The sequence below is a fragment of the Brienomyrus brachyistius genome, chromosome 1 (genome assembly GCF_023856365.1).
Source record: "Brienomyrus brachyistius isolate T26 chromosome 1, BBRACH_0.4, whole genome shotgun sequence".
Lineage (NCBI taxonomy): Eukaryota > Metazoa > Chordata > Actinopteri > Osteoglossiformes > Mormyridae > Brienomyrus > Brienomyrus brachyistius.
The window spans coordinates 21,598,775-21,615,932 of NC_064533.1; the positions used below are offsets into that span (position 1 = coordinate 21,598,775).

The following is a 17,158-nucleotide window of genomic DNA, read 5'->3' on the forward strand; positions in this document are numbered from 1 at the left end:
ATGAAACAACAAAATTACCATTATAAGACGCTACTTCCCATTCACCACTTGTGCCTTCAGGTACTATTGTAAATTCAAAAGGGCCAGCATTAGGATAGTCATCCATATCAGTTGCAGAGACACTGATGTGGCTAGCATCCGAGCACGTGGACTGGTGGGTACTAGTGAGCTGAGGACAGTTATCATTGGCGTCTTCGACCTGGATGGCTATGGTGCCGGTGGCTGTTTTAGAAGGAAAATCTAAAATAACAAATATAAACAAAGAAACATGAAGGTGCGGTATTCAGTGAAATTTAAGCAGTGTTTCATCAGGCTCATAAACTAGCAACCAAAACGTCACAATGTCTTGTTCATAATCACTGCTCTGCCTGGTAGCTTGTGTAGTTAATGTAGCGAGTCTTGCCTTGTGCCATGCAGATAACTTTTGCATAGTAAGTTCCGTTTGTAAGGAACTTAGATTCTCTGTCTGGCTGTTTGTTAAGTTTGATCTCTGCTGTCTTTTCGTCAATTGAAATCCAGTTGTCGGGATCAAATGCCTTAGCATATCTGTTAATAAAAAAGAGAAATTTTAAGTATGTACATATTAAACAATAGCATTAAAATGAATGGATTGTTTAGAACAATTCTATGTATCTATAAAAATCAAAGAGCGAATACAATAATGCAGTATATTTTTGTTTTTTGCCTGTATTCACTTTATGTAAATCGGTATTAATAAGATTATTTTTTAGTGATATTGTTTAAATAAGTTCAGGACAGAAAAAGGATAATAATAATTATTGTATTATTCAATATAAATTGTTTTTTTTTCATCTCTTGTTATGCTGATAATGGACTTTTCTTCTAAGACAGGACGTACCTAACATTTTCAGCAACTTTTCCTGTGTCACTATCAATAGCTGGATATTTTGCAATCATAGTGTTTTTAGTGAAATCCTCAGAGAGTGGGATCAGCTTCACCTCAGGACTGAAAGATGGACCATCAGGTAGGTTATTTACTTTGATCTTAATAGTGTAGCTTTTACTGGCGAGTCCAAATCCAACTCCAGCTCCTCCCCCAGCTCCTGTTCGAGCTCCTCCCCCAGGTCCTGTTCCAATTCCTCCCCCAGCTCCTCCTCCAGCTCCTGTTCCTGCTCCTCCCCCAGGTCCTGTTCCAATTCCTCCCCCACCTCCTCCCACAGCTCCTGTTCCAGCTCCTCCCCCAGGTCCTGTTCCAGCTCCTCCCCCAGTTCCAGCTCCTCCCCAAGTTCCAGCTCCTCCCCCAGTTCCAACTCCACCTCCTGGTCCAGCTCCACCTCCTGGTGCAGCTCCACCCTCAGATCCAGCCCCACCTCCTGCCACTGCCCCAGATCCTGCTCCAGCAAGATCATGGAAAGGTGCCACATTCCCAACAGCAACTCCCAGCTCAAGATCTTTGACCTTCTCATAATCCAGTGGCTTAAGAATAACAAAAGCAGAAGATGTTACAGGAAGAATAGATCACACAAGAAATTTGTTTCATTACTGAGCAATGTACACACACAGAAATACCTTGTTAAGCATTAAAATTCCCTCATTGGTCTTGGGATCCGTAACAATACTGAAGGCATTATCTTCATTTCCAGAAACGATCTTGAAATCAGCCAACCAGTTGTCAGTATTCTCTAGATCCTTATCTAAGGCTTTCATTCTCAATACTTCTACGTTGGCTGTGTTCTCATCAATGTTGCCTTCATACTGGAGGGAACAGAGGATTCAGATGCAATTCAATCAGAATCACACACAATGAAGAACTACTTAAATCAGAAGTAAATTATTTTACCGTGTCCTTTTCCAAGATGGGTACGTTGTCATTAATATCAAGGATCTTCACTTCCACTGTTCCTGTCCCAGTGTTTCCATTTACTTCCCCGTTCAAATCTGCACCATGTACAGTTAAAATATAGGAACTGTGTGTCTGGGGAAATGGAAAATGATGTTGAGTATCTGTATAGACATGGGCTTTGTTGTTGTCCTTTGTTGGCTCTGTATTGTTGGCTTTACCAACAAGGACTTAGCTACAATGTATCTGTAGGTATAATTTCTAATGAAATACTTTCTTTTCATATTATGCATTTTTATATGCTACAGACTAACAGAAAAAGAACATAGTCAAAGTTACCTCTCGATCTAGGTAAGGTTCATTAACAAAAAGATTTCCTGTTTTTTCATCTATATAAAACATTTGCCCTGTTGGTTCCTGTCGAATGATACTGTAGGCTATCTGTGAATTAGAATTTCCTTCTTCATCTGCATCCGTGCCAGTTATTTTCATGACAAAAGTACCTTTAAAGTCCAAAGAGAGTTACATGTCAACGAAAATGTTTAGAAGTGACTATAAATCAGTTGCACTTCCCATCGAGAGATAATGCAGTATGGAAATGAAAAACTATGAAAACCTGCCTGCTGCACTTGATTCATTGACTGATCCGGACAATTTTTCAAATATGGGGGTGTTATCATTTTCATCCTCAACTTGAATTTTCAGGTCTATGTTCTTTTCTGCCAATGATCCATTTAGGTACTTGGCAGCGCCTACCAGCTAAGAGGAAATGATATGATCACTAGCATTGAAAGTCACAAGGCAATAATGAACAATGTAATAAAACTCAGTAATCACACTTACATTATATAGAGGAATTTTTTCCCTGTCTAATATTCCGTTAATTCTTATAAACCCAGATGTTTCGTTGACAGTAAACAGATTGAAAGGCTCCAGGTCAGCCCCAACTCCTTTCAAAGAATAAATCAGCTGGACATTGGTTTCTCTGTCAGATTGAATCTACAAAAAGACAAGATAAGATGAGTAAATGTACAGAAAACAAATAATAAAATGATACTGAGAGGAGTGTCCAGGACAGAATGTTCACTTCTATTATTTGACAACTGATCAAAATGCAGTCAAAACAAAGTAGATCCATACAATACAAATAGCCTTCAGTTATTCAGGCTTTGCTTTAAGTGCTTTTAAAACATCTTCTGTATAATGTTCCTCTGTATAAATGGTTTTGAATGCTAAGAAACCAATAGAAATATGCAGTGCTGTACAATGACTTCGAGGCCAGGTTCTCGACTGTGTGCCCGCTGGATATCGGTAAAATGCACCAACGTCATTTTCAGTGGCGACCGAAAAGGGCCGCTCAGTGTCCCTAAAGGGGGACACCTTCGATTGTTCAGACATCGGACAGAAGGGGGAGGTGCTTAGACACCTTAAACAATCCCCGACATGTCCGAAACAAGGTGATCCGTCAGAACAGAAGGATTCATGCAGCTTACTTTGGCGATAAACTCCTCTTTCGTGTAGTCCTTATTCTCCTTCAGCTTTCTTGGGGGAATGATCCATTCTCTCTTTCTTCTTCGGGCTTCCACCTCTACCTTAAAGATCTGTACATAGTGAAAGAAAATGCATCACAAGGCCACCCTGGCTTATCATTAAGATGCAGGTGATGCATCTTAAAGTCACTGAAGGGTGCAACAGAATCCCCCTTCTTGTGATTTCTGTGGACCCCTTTCGCCCCATATAAACTAAGAATCTGAACCACTGCTTAATCTTTCAGTTATCACTTACTAGCTTGACTAATATTGTAGAATTTAGAATTCATGAACTTTAATAATATTGTCATCTTCCATTATTTTAATTGAATTAAATTAAATATTTGTAGCACAAGTAATAGCTGTCTTGATAGTCAGTGATGCCGTATGTGCATTATGAAAGCCTCATTCCTGTACAAACAGAAGCCTCATTCCTGTACAAGCAAAAGCCTCATTCCTGTACAAGCAACCTTCACATTAGCTACCTGAAATTATACCGAGGTATTATGTGTTTGTAATGCTTATGTGTCCATATGCCAATGCAGCACAAAGCTTTTCAAAATGTAATTGCGTTTAAAATTTTAATTTAATTCTCCTCAGAGACATAAACCATTCCCATGACCCTGAAATGGGCACGTTGCTGGAAAGCCAATGGAAGCATAGATGATTTGAGGAAGGTATTGTTATTAAATAAAAACCATGTTTCTAAAAATTCTGTAATATACAAACTGTCAGTCAACAGTAACAACCAAACAAGGTTCTTCTGAAACATAGTTTTAATTCTGAAGAAGTTAAAATGTTCACTTCTATTATTTGACAACTGATCAAAAGCAAAGGTTGGTTAAAACCCAAAGTTACCATCCCTGCATTCTTTTAGAAGCAAATGGACAATAGTTTGTGCAACAACCTTAAAATTACACTTTATGTGAAGCATATATTTGTAATACTAATTAGCAAGTACAATTCCATCAAAGCATATTTCTTAAAATTATTACTTAAAGCATTTTCACATTAGCATGAATTGTCATATCATCCATCCATCCATCCATCCATCCGTGCATCTTCTTACCGATCACGGTCACAGTCATGGCATGACCTGCAGCCTATCTCGGGTACCACAGGGCACAAGACTGGGGACAGGATGCTATTCGCATTTTGTCACAATATATTTCTCAAAATATTCTTTGCAGCCGTAAGTGTTTTCCATACCCTAACACTCTAAGGCATCCCCTATAACAAGGCTTCCCCCCTCCAAGCTCTGACCATAACATGGAGATACATCTTAGCAAAGGCTGGCATTTATTTAACATTTATTAAACAGAACAGGTGCGCAGACATGTCGGTAATGACGACTCACCACTGGCAGCAGGAGAAGCAGCAGCGCAGTGAGGGGAAGCTGAGCCATGGCGGACAGTGCAGTGTCAGAGATAAACTGGCACTCTTCATTATGCTGCTGCTAATATAAGCTACTCAGAAAGGGGCGGGCCTTCCTGCATGCACACGCCACACCCAGGTCTTCAGGGATTCAAGGACCAAGACCCCCCCTTGCCCTCCACACTTCCACATCCCTCTCTATGAGCAACATTCTACCTTCACAAGGTTCAGAGGGGTGTAATCGGGGGGCTGATTTGTGTATTTGGGGCCTAACATCAGCAGGGACATTCAGGTGTTGCCAATTTAACTAAATGTCCCATTTTTCCCAGGGCGGGGTGGGGCGGGGCGAGGCGGGGCCCTGATGTTTGCCGGAGCCATGGGCTATAACCTACGATGACCTGTACATTAATCCACCCCTGGTTGTAATGCAAAGTATTTAGAACTGCGCATGGTATAGAGAATTAGTTCTGGGGTGGTGATGGTAAAAGGTGTCAACCGAGATGGAGGGTGGGGGGGAACCACACTCCCTGTGAGCCAACAGCTGAGGAACATAGATGTAATAAATCAAGGAACTGAAACAGGCTCTGTCTGGAATTTTGCCCAAAAAATCTGATGTTTTAAATATCAGCTCTACATTTAAGACTGCTTAAAAACCTTCCAGTAGTCAATTAATAATAAATACATAAATAAATAAAAGCACAGATGTTGGCAGGGGAATTTGTATGACAGGCTAAGATTCATGTCGATAGAGAAATAACCTTCCAGTTCAGTAAAATTTTTCTGGGACTTTTAAGTAAGTTCTGTAGATGATTGTGTAAGGAGTTTGATCAGCTATATCTTTTCCCTGAATGTAGTTCTAGTCCTTGCTGCTCACCCAAGCAAAATGTACTGAATTTCAACTGCAAACAACAAATTGTTTTTTTAGAATAATTTTCACTTGCTTTAGTTGCATAGCGTACAAAATACAGAATACCATAGTAACGTACCTAGTATGTAACACCCTCACATGCATCGGAAACCGTGGGGACAGAGGGGACGTGCTCCCCCCAATATTAGCAAACCACCCCTTCCTAAAATTGTAATGACAAATTCATTTTATCATATGGATCAGTTATTTTTATTTTAGTTATGTTTAATAGTGAAGCTGTCCCCTATACACTGTTAGTCTTATTTTAAATGATGAAATCTTAATTATTCAGAAATTATAAAAAAATCTTTCTTCCATTGCATTCTTTCACGACGTGACTATTGCATGTGTGCCCGTTGCAGTGACACGATGTACACTGCCTACCCCCCCCCCCCCCCCCCGCCCCACCGTCAGGACAAAATCGGTCACCACCCAACGTCAAACGTCTTCCAACGCCACTGAACATCCTAATGTTCTTATTATGGCTCTGCAATTACACACATAATGTGAATGGTATACAGTTCTAAAATTATTATTTTTGTTTCTTTTAAATAACTTTAGAGACGTGAACCACTCCCATGACGCTGACATGGATATGTTGCTGGAAAGCAAATGGAAGTTTAGATGGATTGATGTTTCACTTGGATTTTATCATATTTGGAAATTGTTATTGTTTTTCCCACGGTATTTGGGTAGCTTTTTTCCCAGGTTCAAGGTCATCGTCATGGCGGCTTAGATGAGATATTTACTTGAATCCCTTCATGCTGACGGTCAGATAATAGCACCTGAACTGAAGGTGACAATAAATATCAGCTAAACACCAAGGTTACCTGTACTGTGTGTAGATCATATCCTGATTTTCTGTGTACGTGTGTTGATTTTCTCCACGTTCTTCCTGCATTTCAGTGGGTTCCTACAATCCCAGTAGTGTTATGAAACAGTGTTTGGTATTTGTGTTTCCCTGTGTGGAATCTAACTGGAATAAATGGTTTTGGATCTTTGGGTGTAGCCCGAAGGGTTGTTCTGCTTTTTGATTCAGCTCTACAAGAATGTCAGAACGGCAGGTGTAGTGGTGGTCAGGGGCGCCGCTAAGGGGGGGAAAGTTGGGACAATTCTAAGGGCCCACGCCCTTTAGGGGCCCCCAGAGATCTGAATGGGTGTGGTAGGGGGGCCCAACCTCATATTTTGTCATAGGGCCCAAAATTGCTAGCGGCGCCCCTGGTGGTGGTATGAGTCCAGGCCCTGTTGCTGTACCCATGAGTAAACATTGCTGTGTACAAATGTGGGAAATGGCTGAACTATTGAAGCTTCTGGCCACGCAATAAGGCTGAGATTCTCAACCTGGTCCTCGGGCCCCATTGCCCTGCTTGTTTTCCAGCTATCGCTGCTCCACACACAAGTCCCAGCTGTCTTTTAGCTTCTGATAGACTGAACACACCTGATCCAGGTAATCAGCAGTGTGTGGGGCAGAGATAGCTGGAAAACAAGCAGGGCAGTGGGTCCCGAGGACCAAGTTTGAGAACCACTGCTATAACGTAACTGTCAGGAATTGTGGGTGTATTTACACGAATCACATACGATACACAGGTGTTTAAAACATGCAGATTAGGCACCAGGGTAATAATTCAAAGAGAAATCCCTGTTTTCAAAGCCTTCTGCTTGCAGTCCTCAAATGCTGGGGTGGGGGGCTGTCAGGGCACGTGTGTCAGGCAGCTCTGACTCACCCAGTTGGTGTTTACTGCTGTTTACGTTGACTATCCACCCGAGGTGCAACAGAACAAGGCAATTTTTCTGTCTGAACCATTTAACTCACTGGTGACTGCACACTAAAAGGTGTTTGCACCACCTTTGAAGACAGCAATTATTTCATTATTGAATGTTGTGAAATTTTGCTTCTGGGATTCTTTCTGGGATGGTGTGAATTCCTGCTTTATTTACTAATTTAAAAAAACATTAATAGTATGTCTGTTTCAGGTTTGAGAGTATTTTGTAGCATAAACCTCATAATTCACTTATCTCTGTAACCTAGTGGTTCTCAAAGTCGGTCCTCGGGCCCCACTGCCCTGCTTGTTTTCCTGCTATCTCTGCCCTACACACAAGTCCCAGCTGTCTTTCAGCTCCTGATTGACTGAACACACCTGATCCAGGTAATCAGCAGTGTGTAGGGCAGGGATAGCTGGAAAACAAGCAGGGCAGTGGGTCCTGAGGACCCAGTTTGAGAACCACTGCTGTAACCAGTGTTCTCATTTTTGTAACTACACTCTAATAAAATGCTCTTTTGTGCTGTGATGCCAGCACATCCACAGTAACCGAGTTAGCTGAACTCTTTTTCTCCTGCTTAAAGATTTATCCACCATGTCTGTGCCTGCCTTTAGATCAAATGGTCCCCAAGATGGGACATAACCCTATACCGGCTAAAGCTTGCTAGAATCGGTATTACCTTATACTGCTTGAAGCCAGCTTAGACTGACATTACTCTGTATTACAGTACCTGAAGCTTATGGTAATGGACCTTACCTTGTAGAGTAAATCTATGTTGTTATGACTGGCTTCATTTGAAATATCATCCAAAACACGAGTACTTGTGCTATGGCTTACGGAGCTGAATGTTTTAAATTGCAAATGGAATTAAAATTAATTTGATTTTAAGGAAAGTGACACCACACTGAGTTCCAAAACTTTACTGAATGTTAAGAAAAAATGCAACGCATTTAACAACTTGTCTATCACCACTACAAAATCACTCAAAACAAATGTGCAATACACCAAAAGCGAAAATAACAATTTGAATAATCCCCTAAAACAGCAATGAGACAATTTAATGATTAAATATTACGGATTTACAGGGGCGGATTAATGAGCAGGGCCTAGGCTGCAGTCTAGGGGCCCGGAATGATCGTGGGGTTCCACCGGCCATCTTGTTTTTATTTATTTTTTAAAGTAATTCGTTACTGGTCGCTTATTTGTTTGGAAGTTGGCAACTGGTGTGTGAACTCATGGAGAAAAATATCCTAATAGTAAGAACTCTTGTATCTTCTTTTGGAATTTGCACCTCTCTGAGAAGTCATCCGTGCTCTGTGGTGTCTATGGTAAATGTGCATTGAGTGCACATTGAGGACAGGCACTGGATCCCAGTGTAACGTTGTGATGTTACTGCTACTGAGTCGCGTTTATTCTTCTGTTACAACCTTCCAGTTGTTGCATATGACCGACGTGAAAGTGTTAGCTTGCCAGTGTGTTGGTTTTCTGGTGTGATTGCTCTTAGATACAGCAACGCATTCTCTTTGATTTGTAGAAATAATTTAATAGTTACTAATATTTAATAGTTTTATGGTTAATTGTATCATTTTGGGGAATAGGGGCAGAAGAGGAGCCTCTGGGAAGTAGCCTAGGGGGCCGCTGAACTCGTTAAACCCGCCACTGATAACATTCATTATACATTGTGCTTGTTTTACTGCACCGTACGTGGAAGCTGGAGAAAATCACTTAACAACAAGTATTTCTGGAAGCTTGCCGATTTCACTTAGTTGTGACAAACTATTATAAAGTTAATGATGTTATGAATGTAAGCTAACTTAAAAGTTCATTGTTAAGAAAGCGATCATCAGAAAATAGTGCCCCGAACAGCTCATTAATATCTAAATTCAAGCTTTGAGTCAAGCATCTCAGAAGAGATGTGATTGAAGGAATTCTTTCATATCTAATAATAATAAGAAGAAGAACACAAATAATAATCACTATTATTGTTATTGTATACAAAATTATATGATTTTAATTCCTACCTGCTATATAAAGTATGAGAAATATAGGAATTTTACCATTAATCAGGAAATGAAGGAAGATAAAAGCAATGAAAAAACCTTATGAATTGAACGACAACCACAAATATATTTACATAAGCAGCAATGCAGAAAGATCTGTGTTCTATTCTTAGCCTTGATTTTTTAAGTTGTTTTTAAAGGCTGTGATTTTCTATTTAATGTCATGGATCTGCATGCCTGTGTTGTAGATATCAGCCAGATGGTGAGGGTGGATGTTTGGGATTACAGGGTGACCCTGCCTTAATGATCGGAGGGCCCTATCGCTACCTTCTGCCCCCTCATTACCATGCCTTTGGGACCTGGAGGTGCAGTCAGCACAAACATGGTCTGCATGTTAGGAGGGCCTTGGTTTGACCTGGCAGGAACCTCTTGCACCACTGGACCGGAAGGACCCTTTCTCTCAACCAAAACAATGTTCTCTTTGCTTCTGAGGGTTCCCAGGTGCTCAGGAAATGCAACATCCTGAGCAGGTGGGCCTACCAGTACTCTCTCATCCTTTAATATCACACTATCTGACCTTGGAGCACCATTCACTACATACATGGTCTGCATATTTGAAACTGAGGGCTGTTCAGAGACCAGAATAGTATTATGAACCTGAGGTTCAACTACATACATAGGGGTGGTGGTGTAGTACACAGGCTGCTGAATGATGTATGGTTGACGAGGCAGAGTTGCTACATAGCTGGTATTGACAGTCTTCTCAACAGGACTTGATGGGGTTGATCTTGCTGCCATGTGTTGCTCAACAGCAGTGTTCACCAAGCGTTCTCTGTTGATTTTGGTTTCTGCTGACATCACGCTTTGTTGAACGATGGACTTCACCTCACTCACGGACTCTGTGATTTCGGTTTGAGGGCGTCTGCAGATCTCAGCCAGGGTCATGAACTTGGGGTCCAAGTCGTCCAGGAAGCTGAGGTCATTGTCCACCTCGGTGACGCTACAGCATCCTACTGATCCCTCAGGTGAGTCACCACCTTCGTAACTGTACCCTAAAAAGGTTTCATTTGGAACTTCGCCGCCTGCTGCCTGTTTTGCTTTCTACAAAATATTAAAGAAATACAGTCGTGGTTATATTCGCTACAAACTCACCACTTTTCAGTAAAAAATACTTTGCTCATGTTTAACAACTTCTAAATTTTTCTATTTTAGTGTTAAGTACATGGCTTGGTTTGTTCTGTGGAATAGTTCAAATTGTGTATAAAGATTTGCTGCGCCCGATAACAGTAGCATTGAATTTCCCAGACAGCCCTGTCATTTGGTCCATCCATCTAAGCTGTACTCATCCTACATGCACCAACTTGTACAATTTCTAGAAGTACTGGATGAATCATGTGGAAATCTAAAAGTTGATAAGTACGTTTTTACCTGAATGCTATAAGTCTTTGTCATGATATATGGTTCTGAAAGCACACCTATTCATTTACTGCACATTATACTTATATGACAATTTGCAGAATCTTTCCCTACCTATTAGCGGGCTACTTGTATTCCGTATGTGTTAATGTCTATCTTTGAAAATGTCATTTATATGATTTTTATTTTTCATGCGGTTAAATATTTAGAATTTTTTTTTTCTTTTGCACTGTGACCAAAAATTCCTATGACATAAAACGGACCCCCTGGTAGGGCAGAAAGGAACTGTGGGTGGTGCTGGGGGGGGCGGCGGGAGATGTGATGCAGGTGAGGGGGGAAAAATAGGACTGTGTAAGGGTGTTTCGGTGCAGAGAAATATCAATTTCAAAACTGCAACCTTCAGGAATAATACAAATAATGTGAACCTATTGTATGCCTTACACATTATATGATGTTAACAAATTAAATTAGTTAGAATGTGCAAAATACACAGGCATCACTAGCATTTTATTACTTTCACTATGTGGTCCTGCTTCAGTTTTGGAACAATCACTTCCAGCTTTTTTACCCTAGAAATGTGCCTTCAACGTCTGAAAAAGATCCGTGCAATATTTTTAGAGCAGAGGTGCCCAATACGTCGATCGTGATCTACTGGTCGGACGCAAAGGTAGAGTGGGTAGATCGTACGGCATAAAAAAAATGGAGGGTGGATGACGCGTTCAACCGCGCTAGCTGAAATGTGGGAAATGTGAAGCGGCATTTTCGGGCTGTTTGTAAAAACTATGACATTAACTTCCATCCGAAAAGCGAACTGAGAAACAGAAAGGTGAATGAACTAAAATCACAGTTCAATTAAAAAATACTTTTAATTTAAATAATAATAATAATAATAATAATAATAATAATAATAATAATAATAATAAAGAATAGTCAATATTTTTATACATAAATATATGTTTTGCATTTTTATAGTAGGTAGATCATTTTGACTTGGTCATTTATAAGTAGCTCGCAAGCTGAAAAAGTGTGGGCACCCCTGCGCTATAGGATATGTGGTAGCCGGCAATGTACTACATATCCCAGAATGCATTGGAAGATGAAAAATGTGGGCACCCCCGTTTTAGAGTTACTGTGTTCACAAGACCAAGTGTCTTATACAGCTGCTGTTTCCTTCCTTTGCTGCCACATAGTGCTGCTGCTTCATTTTTTTTTGGCCAATTTGCCAGAAAATGAAACTAGATGTGAATCTTCATTCAGATAATATTTTTTGTTAAGCTGTGCTAAGATCCATCCAATACTTTTTGACTTATCAGATTCACAATGTAAAATGTCATTTACTTTCATCATTCCTTTTACTGCCACTGAGTGGCATTACTTCAGTTTTGGGACAATTTGTCTCAAAATTTTATCAGCTCCACTTCGGGACTCAATACAATGTCTTTGGAAAGTGTGAGAAAGATATATGAAAAACTATTTTGAGTTATCGCCTTCATAGAATAGAGTGTCAAAACTACCCTTTTTTGGACATCACTATGTGCTGTTGCTTCCATTTTCGGGCAATCTCTTTCAAAACTTAATCAGTTTTAGTCCCTCACCAATACAATGCCTGGGCAAATATTTTAAAAGATGCATCAAACAGTTTTTGAATTATTGCCTTGAATACCAAAGTGCCTGTAGTGGCGGTGGAAATGGAGACAACATCAGACCAATGCTACAACCATATGTACTGTATTCCACGAAGGCCGAAGGAAGGCAATTAGCAATGTACAATCATTAAGTGACTATTGCTGCTCCGGTGAGAACCTTTTGCTTTGAGCTGTACTTGTAAATCATTTAAGTCACATTTGGAGCAGCAGAATCAGTATATAAACTTGAATGAGAGGAGTCACATACCTGTGAGTAGTATTCTTCTAGGAAGATATCAGGGAGAGCTATTTCATCAAACACATCTTTTTCATGCTCCAGAACATCAGAATGTAGGATACTTGCAGTCCTGTATTCTTGATCTATCGTGGATCTCTGAATGCCATAGTCCTTCTCCACCTGTCCTTTGCTGATGGAGTCGCACCATCCTTGGGTATACATGCCGTTCCTGACACTCTCTCTCAACACAGCAGATTTCCCCGTGGTGACCAGCTCATGGGCGCTGTTTGACGTCAGCGCAGGAGCACTTAGCAAGGGGAGTGCCTTTAAATGGGAAGATCTTTGATTTTGTCAATGACTAAATATAATATGGGCTATTTCACAGTTGTAAATACAATACTGTCACAAAAATTGCATCAACAATACCTATTTGAATATGCATTTCAATATTAGTGGATAAAATATTTGGAAAATGTATGCTTTATTGCATTAGAGTGAAGGTTTTCCAAATCTGCAACATGTGAAGAATGATATTATGCCATTAACTATAAATACGTCAATCCTGCTGCAACGTGACTGAAAAATCTCGCGTTCATTAATATCGCGTACTAAAACACACCTATCCAATGGGTAAAACAGGGTTTGGGGAAACCGACTCCAGAACTGAGTGAATTACGGAAAACCAAATGAATTAAATAATAAAAACTGTTATACCAATGGCCGACAATGTAACTCTATGTATTTTAAATAAGAAATAGTAATATATAAATAAATTACATCATAAACATCTCCTGTGGGTCTTAAGAGTCTCATGAGAATTAGTAACGCTTCAAACGAACATGCCAAATTCAATAATTTCAATTGTAGTCAGTCCTGAGTAATGATGGTCAAAACAACACGCTCCATGAACCATTTGCTGTATTTTCTGACTCCACTAGATGGTGCTCTTGGATTACTTTGGGGCATCCTTTGAGCCATTTTTTGAACAGAGAGCACCATCTAGTGGTGTCAGAAAATGCAGCAAATGGTTCATGAAGCATCGTTTTGGTCATCATTAGTCGTAATAGTAAGCAACAGTTACCATGTACCCAGTCATGCACATAGCACAAAAACAATGTATTACTGGATGTGGAGAGGCACAGAAGGCAACATGATTACAGTCTACGAAAAGCAAAATTACATGAATTAAAAAACATTGCTGTGTTTTTATATGATAATTTGTCAAATATTTTTAGAATCTAAGACTTTGACCTGTGCAATGCATGGATTTACAAAAAGGTTGCTTCTTTTAGATTAGAAAACTGGTTCAACTGACTCACTGAAAAGTACGGGATCAAAAGATTGATTCCTTCATGAATATGACATCACTTTTGACATCACTATTGTTCATTTGGATAGTTGTTTTTGCGTGCAGGTAGTGTTTCTTGCATATTGCATTGCATCGTAGTTCGTGCAGTGCTTTTCTCTCCCACTGAAAATCGTTCAAATACAAATGGTATTCTGCATTGTATTGAACTTGGGTGCTAATATGTCAGTCTCGTTAGAACAGATTTGCAGTGTGATGTCATGCATTGTAGCAGACTGGCTGTACTGTTTTGTCTTAATGAATGCAAAAATGATCATAATATTACAGCATGTATATGTACTGCATATAACCACACAATGAAAGGAGTATGCAGTATTATACTTAAGCATAAGTGCCGGTTACCTTATCTTCGCCCATTCCCTCCGTGTGGTATGGAATCATATAATCTTTTGTGTCAAAGGGAATGTCAGTAAAATTACCCACAATCCCATCTGCAGCAGAACCGCAGGTGCAGAACAGCAACAAGAGAGGAACGACTGGAGGGACACATTTACATTTACATATTTAGTAGATGCTTTTGTCCAAAGTAACGTACAAATGTGGCAAATAGCACATTGCAAACATGTGTGCTGTCAATTAGACTGCAGCTAGGCTGTTTTTCAAAAGAATACCCTGCCACTTTCATAATTCTATAGAGCAGTGTTTTCTAACCCGGTCCTCGGGGACCCCCAGACAGTCCACATTTTTGCTCCCTCAAAAAACTTGAACTGCCTGACTGGGAGGTTGGAGGGAGCAAAAATGTGAACTGGGTGGGAAACACTGCTATAGGGTATCGGAATAAAAAAAAATATATATATATTTAATGTACAAGGATGGATGGGAAAATAATCTCCTTTCAGTCTTAATGAGCTTATTAACTGTAACTCCTAAGAGATATCTAGGTGAAGTCTACACATTTCATAGTGTCTTCATAAAAGAATCTTACTCACGTAGCAATGCCAAGGCCCCAAGGAACAGAATTCCTATTCCAGGTGCAGAAAACTTAGAAGATAACTTCTTTGCTTCAAAGACATCGCAAGACCCCATTTTGGTGCAGGTGCAAACCTCCAGGTGAAGAACCTGTTTGTCAGGACAGGCCAGACCTTGCTTGTCTTTTATTTCCAATGTTACCTGCATGGAGCCAGGCCATAGGTTGGCACGGGGCTTCAGAACAGCACTGGTGTCTGGAAGAACATGTAAAGAGACAATGAGGGATGCCTAGAATGTCACTATGATGTGCTTAGAGCTACTCCCCACATCTGCATGCTTTTTTAATGAAAGCAAAATAGTAGTAAGAGCCAGCTTCTGAAAAACCCTGAATGAAACAACAAAATTACCATTATAAGACTCTACTTCCCATTCACCACTTGTGCCTTCAGGTACTATTGTAAATTCAAAAGGGCCAGCATTAGGATAGTCATCCATATCAGTTGCAGAGACACTGATGTGGCTAGCATCCGAGCATGTGGACTGGTGGGTACTAGTGAGCTGAGGACAGTTATCATTGGCGTCTTCGACCTGGATGGCTATGGTGCCGGTGGCTGTTTTAGAAGGAAAATCTTGAAGAAAAATATAAACAAACAAAATATTCATGGTGATGGGCATTATACTGAAAACAGTTACTGTTCAAGTTAAGCAGTGTATTCAAAGGCTACAAGAAGACTCGCTTTTGGAGCTTCCGCAGCTTTCAGTCCATAATCACTGCTCTGCCTGGTAGCTTGTGTAGTTAATGTAGAGAGTCTTGCCTTTCGTCATGCAGATAACTTTTGCATAGTAAGTTCCGTTTGTAAGGAACTTAGATTCTCTGTCTGGCTGTTTGTTAAGTTTGATCTCTGCTGTCTTTTCGTCAATTGAAATCCAGTTGTCGGGATCAAATGCCTTAGCATATCTGTTAAAATATAAGAGAAATAATAAATATGCAATTTAAAATAATTGTTTTTAAGTTTTTGTGTGGAGCAATTGTATCAAAATAATAAACATAGAGTACATATAATATATTTGTCTGTAACATATCTGAATATATGAAAACCCTTTTTTTCAAACCAAAATGCATTATTGACATTATTCATTCAGAAGGAAAAAGTATACATTATGTTTCAGTTCCATCTCTTATGATGCACATAATATACTTTTCAGGACGTACCTAACATTTTCAGCAACTTCTCCTGTGTCACCATCAATAGCTGGATATTTTGCAATTACAGGTTTTTTAGTGGCATTTTTTATATCCTCAGACACCGGCACTGGCTTCAGCGGTGGGTTGAAAGCTGGACCATCTGGTAGGTTATTCACTTTGATCTTAATAGGGTAACTTTTTTTGCCTGGCTTAGTTTGAGCGGGCTTTGCACCACCAGATCCAGGTAGAATTCCAGCTCCTGCTCCAGCTCCTGCTCCAACTCCTGCTCCAACTCCTGCTCCAACTCCTGCCCCAACTCCTGCCCCAACTCCTACTCCAGCTCCTGCTCCTACTCCTGCATCAACGCCTGCATCAACTCTTGCGTCAACTCCTGCGTCAACTCCCACATCAGCTCCTGCATCTACTTCTGCTCCAACATCAACATGTAGAGGTGCCACATTCCCAACAGCAACTCCCAGCTCAAGATCTTTGACCTTCTCGTAATCTACTGGCTTAAGAAGAACAAAAGCACAAGTTATGGAAAAACTAGTCCACACATATGACATTTGTTACATGACTGAGGAATGGACATGCACAAAAATACCTTGTTAAGCATTAAAATTCCCTCATTGGTCTTGGGATCCGTCACAATACTGAAGACGTCATCATCATTTCCAGAAATGATCTTGAAATCAGCCAACCAGTTGTCAGTATTCTGTAGATCCTTATCTAAGGCTTTCATTCTCAATACTTCTACATTGGCTGTGTTCTCATCAATGCTACCTTCATACTGGAGGGAACAGAGGATTCAGATACAGTTCACTCAGAAACACACACAATGAAGAACTACTTAAATTATTAGTAAATCTCTTTACCATGTTCTTTTCCAAGGTGGGTACATTGTCATTGATATCAAGGATTGTCACCTCCACTGTTCCTGTCCCAGAGTTGCCATTTGCTGCCCCATTCATATCTGCACCTTTTATAACTAAAGTATAGAAACTGTGTGTCTGTGAAGAAGAATAGAGTATCAGAACTGTAAGTAG

General features: G+C 40.1%; 2 protein-coding genes across 3 annotated transcripts in view; both read right to left on the bottom strand.

Annotated features, from left to right (window-relative positions):
- Positions 1–17,158, bottom strand: part of LOC125725492 (desmoglein-2-like) — a 28,040-nt gene that overhangs the window by 6,234 nt on the left and 4,648 nt on the right. Inside the window, exons 1-10 of one of the 2 annotated variants that reach the window (XM_049002476.1) lie at positions 4,688–4,782; positions 3,295–3,402; positions 2,645–2,800; positions 2,422–2,560; positions 2,141–2,304; positions 1,802–1,936; positions 1,531–1,716; positions 860–1,437; positions 404–546; positions 19–240 (exon numbers count right to left, since the gene is read on the bottom strand). In XM_049002476.1, coding sequence (XP_048858433.1) covers positions 19–240; positions 404–546; positions 860–1,437; positions 1,531–1,716; positions 1,802–1,936; positions 2,141–2,304; positions 2,422–2,560; positions 2,645–2,800; positions 3,295–3,402; positions 4,688–4,735 — 1,879 coding nt within the window. In that variant the 5' untranslated portion in view covers positions 4,736–4,782. Of the gene's footprint in view, positions 1–18; positions 241–403; positions 547–859; positions 1,438–1,530; positions 1,717–1,801; positions 1,937–2,140; positions 2,305–2,421; positions 2,561–2,644; positions 2,801–3,294; positions 3,403–4,687; positions 4,783–16,139; positions 16,625–16,716; positions 16,903–16,987; positions 17,123–17,158 lie in introns of those variants that run through there. The other variant, XM_049002511.1, reaches the window with a different exon arrangement.
- On the bottom strand, positions 8,322–14,542 carry LOC125727617 (desmoglein-4-like). The gene is made up of 3 exons (XM_049004502.1): positions 14,360–14,542; positions 12,682–12,975; positions 8,322–10,473 (listed from the first exon to the last, which is right to left on the bottom strand). Exons 1-3 carry the CDS (start codon positions 14,396–14,398, stop codon positions 9,673–9,675), a joined length of 1,134 nt encoding a protein of 377 aa, XP_048860459.1. The 5' UTR covers positions 14,399–14,542; the 3' UTR covers positions 8,322–9,672.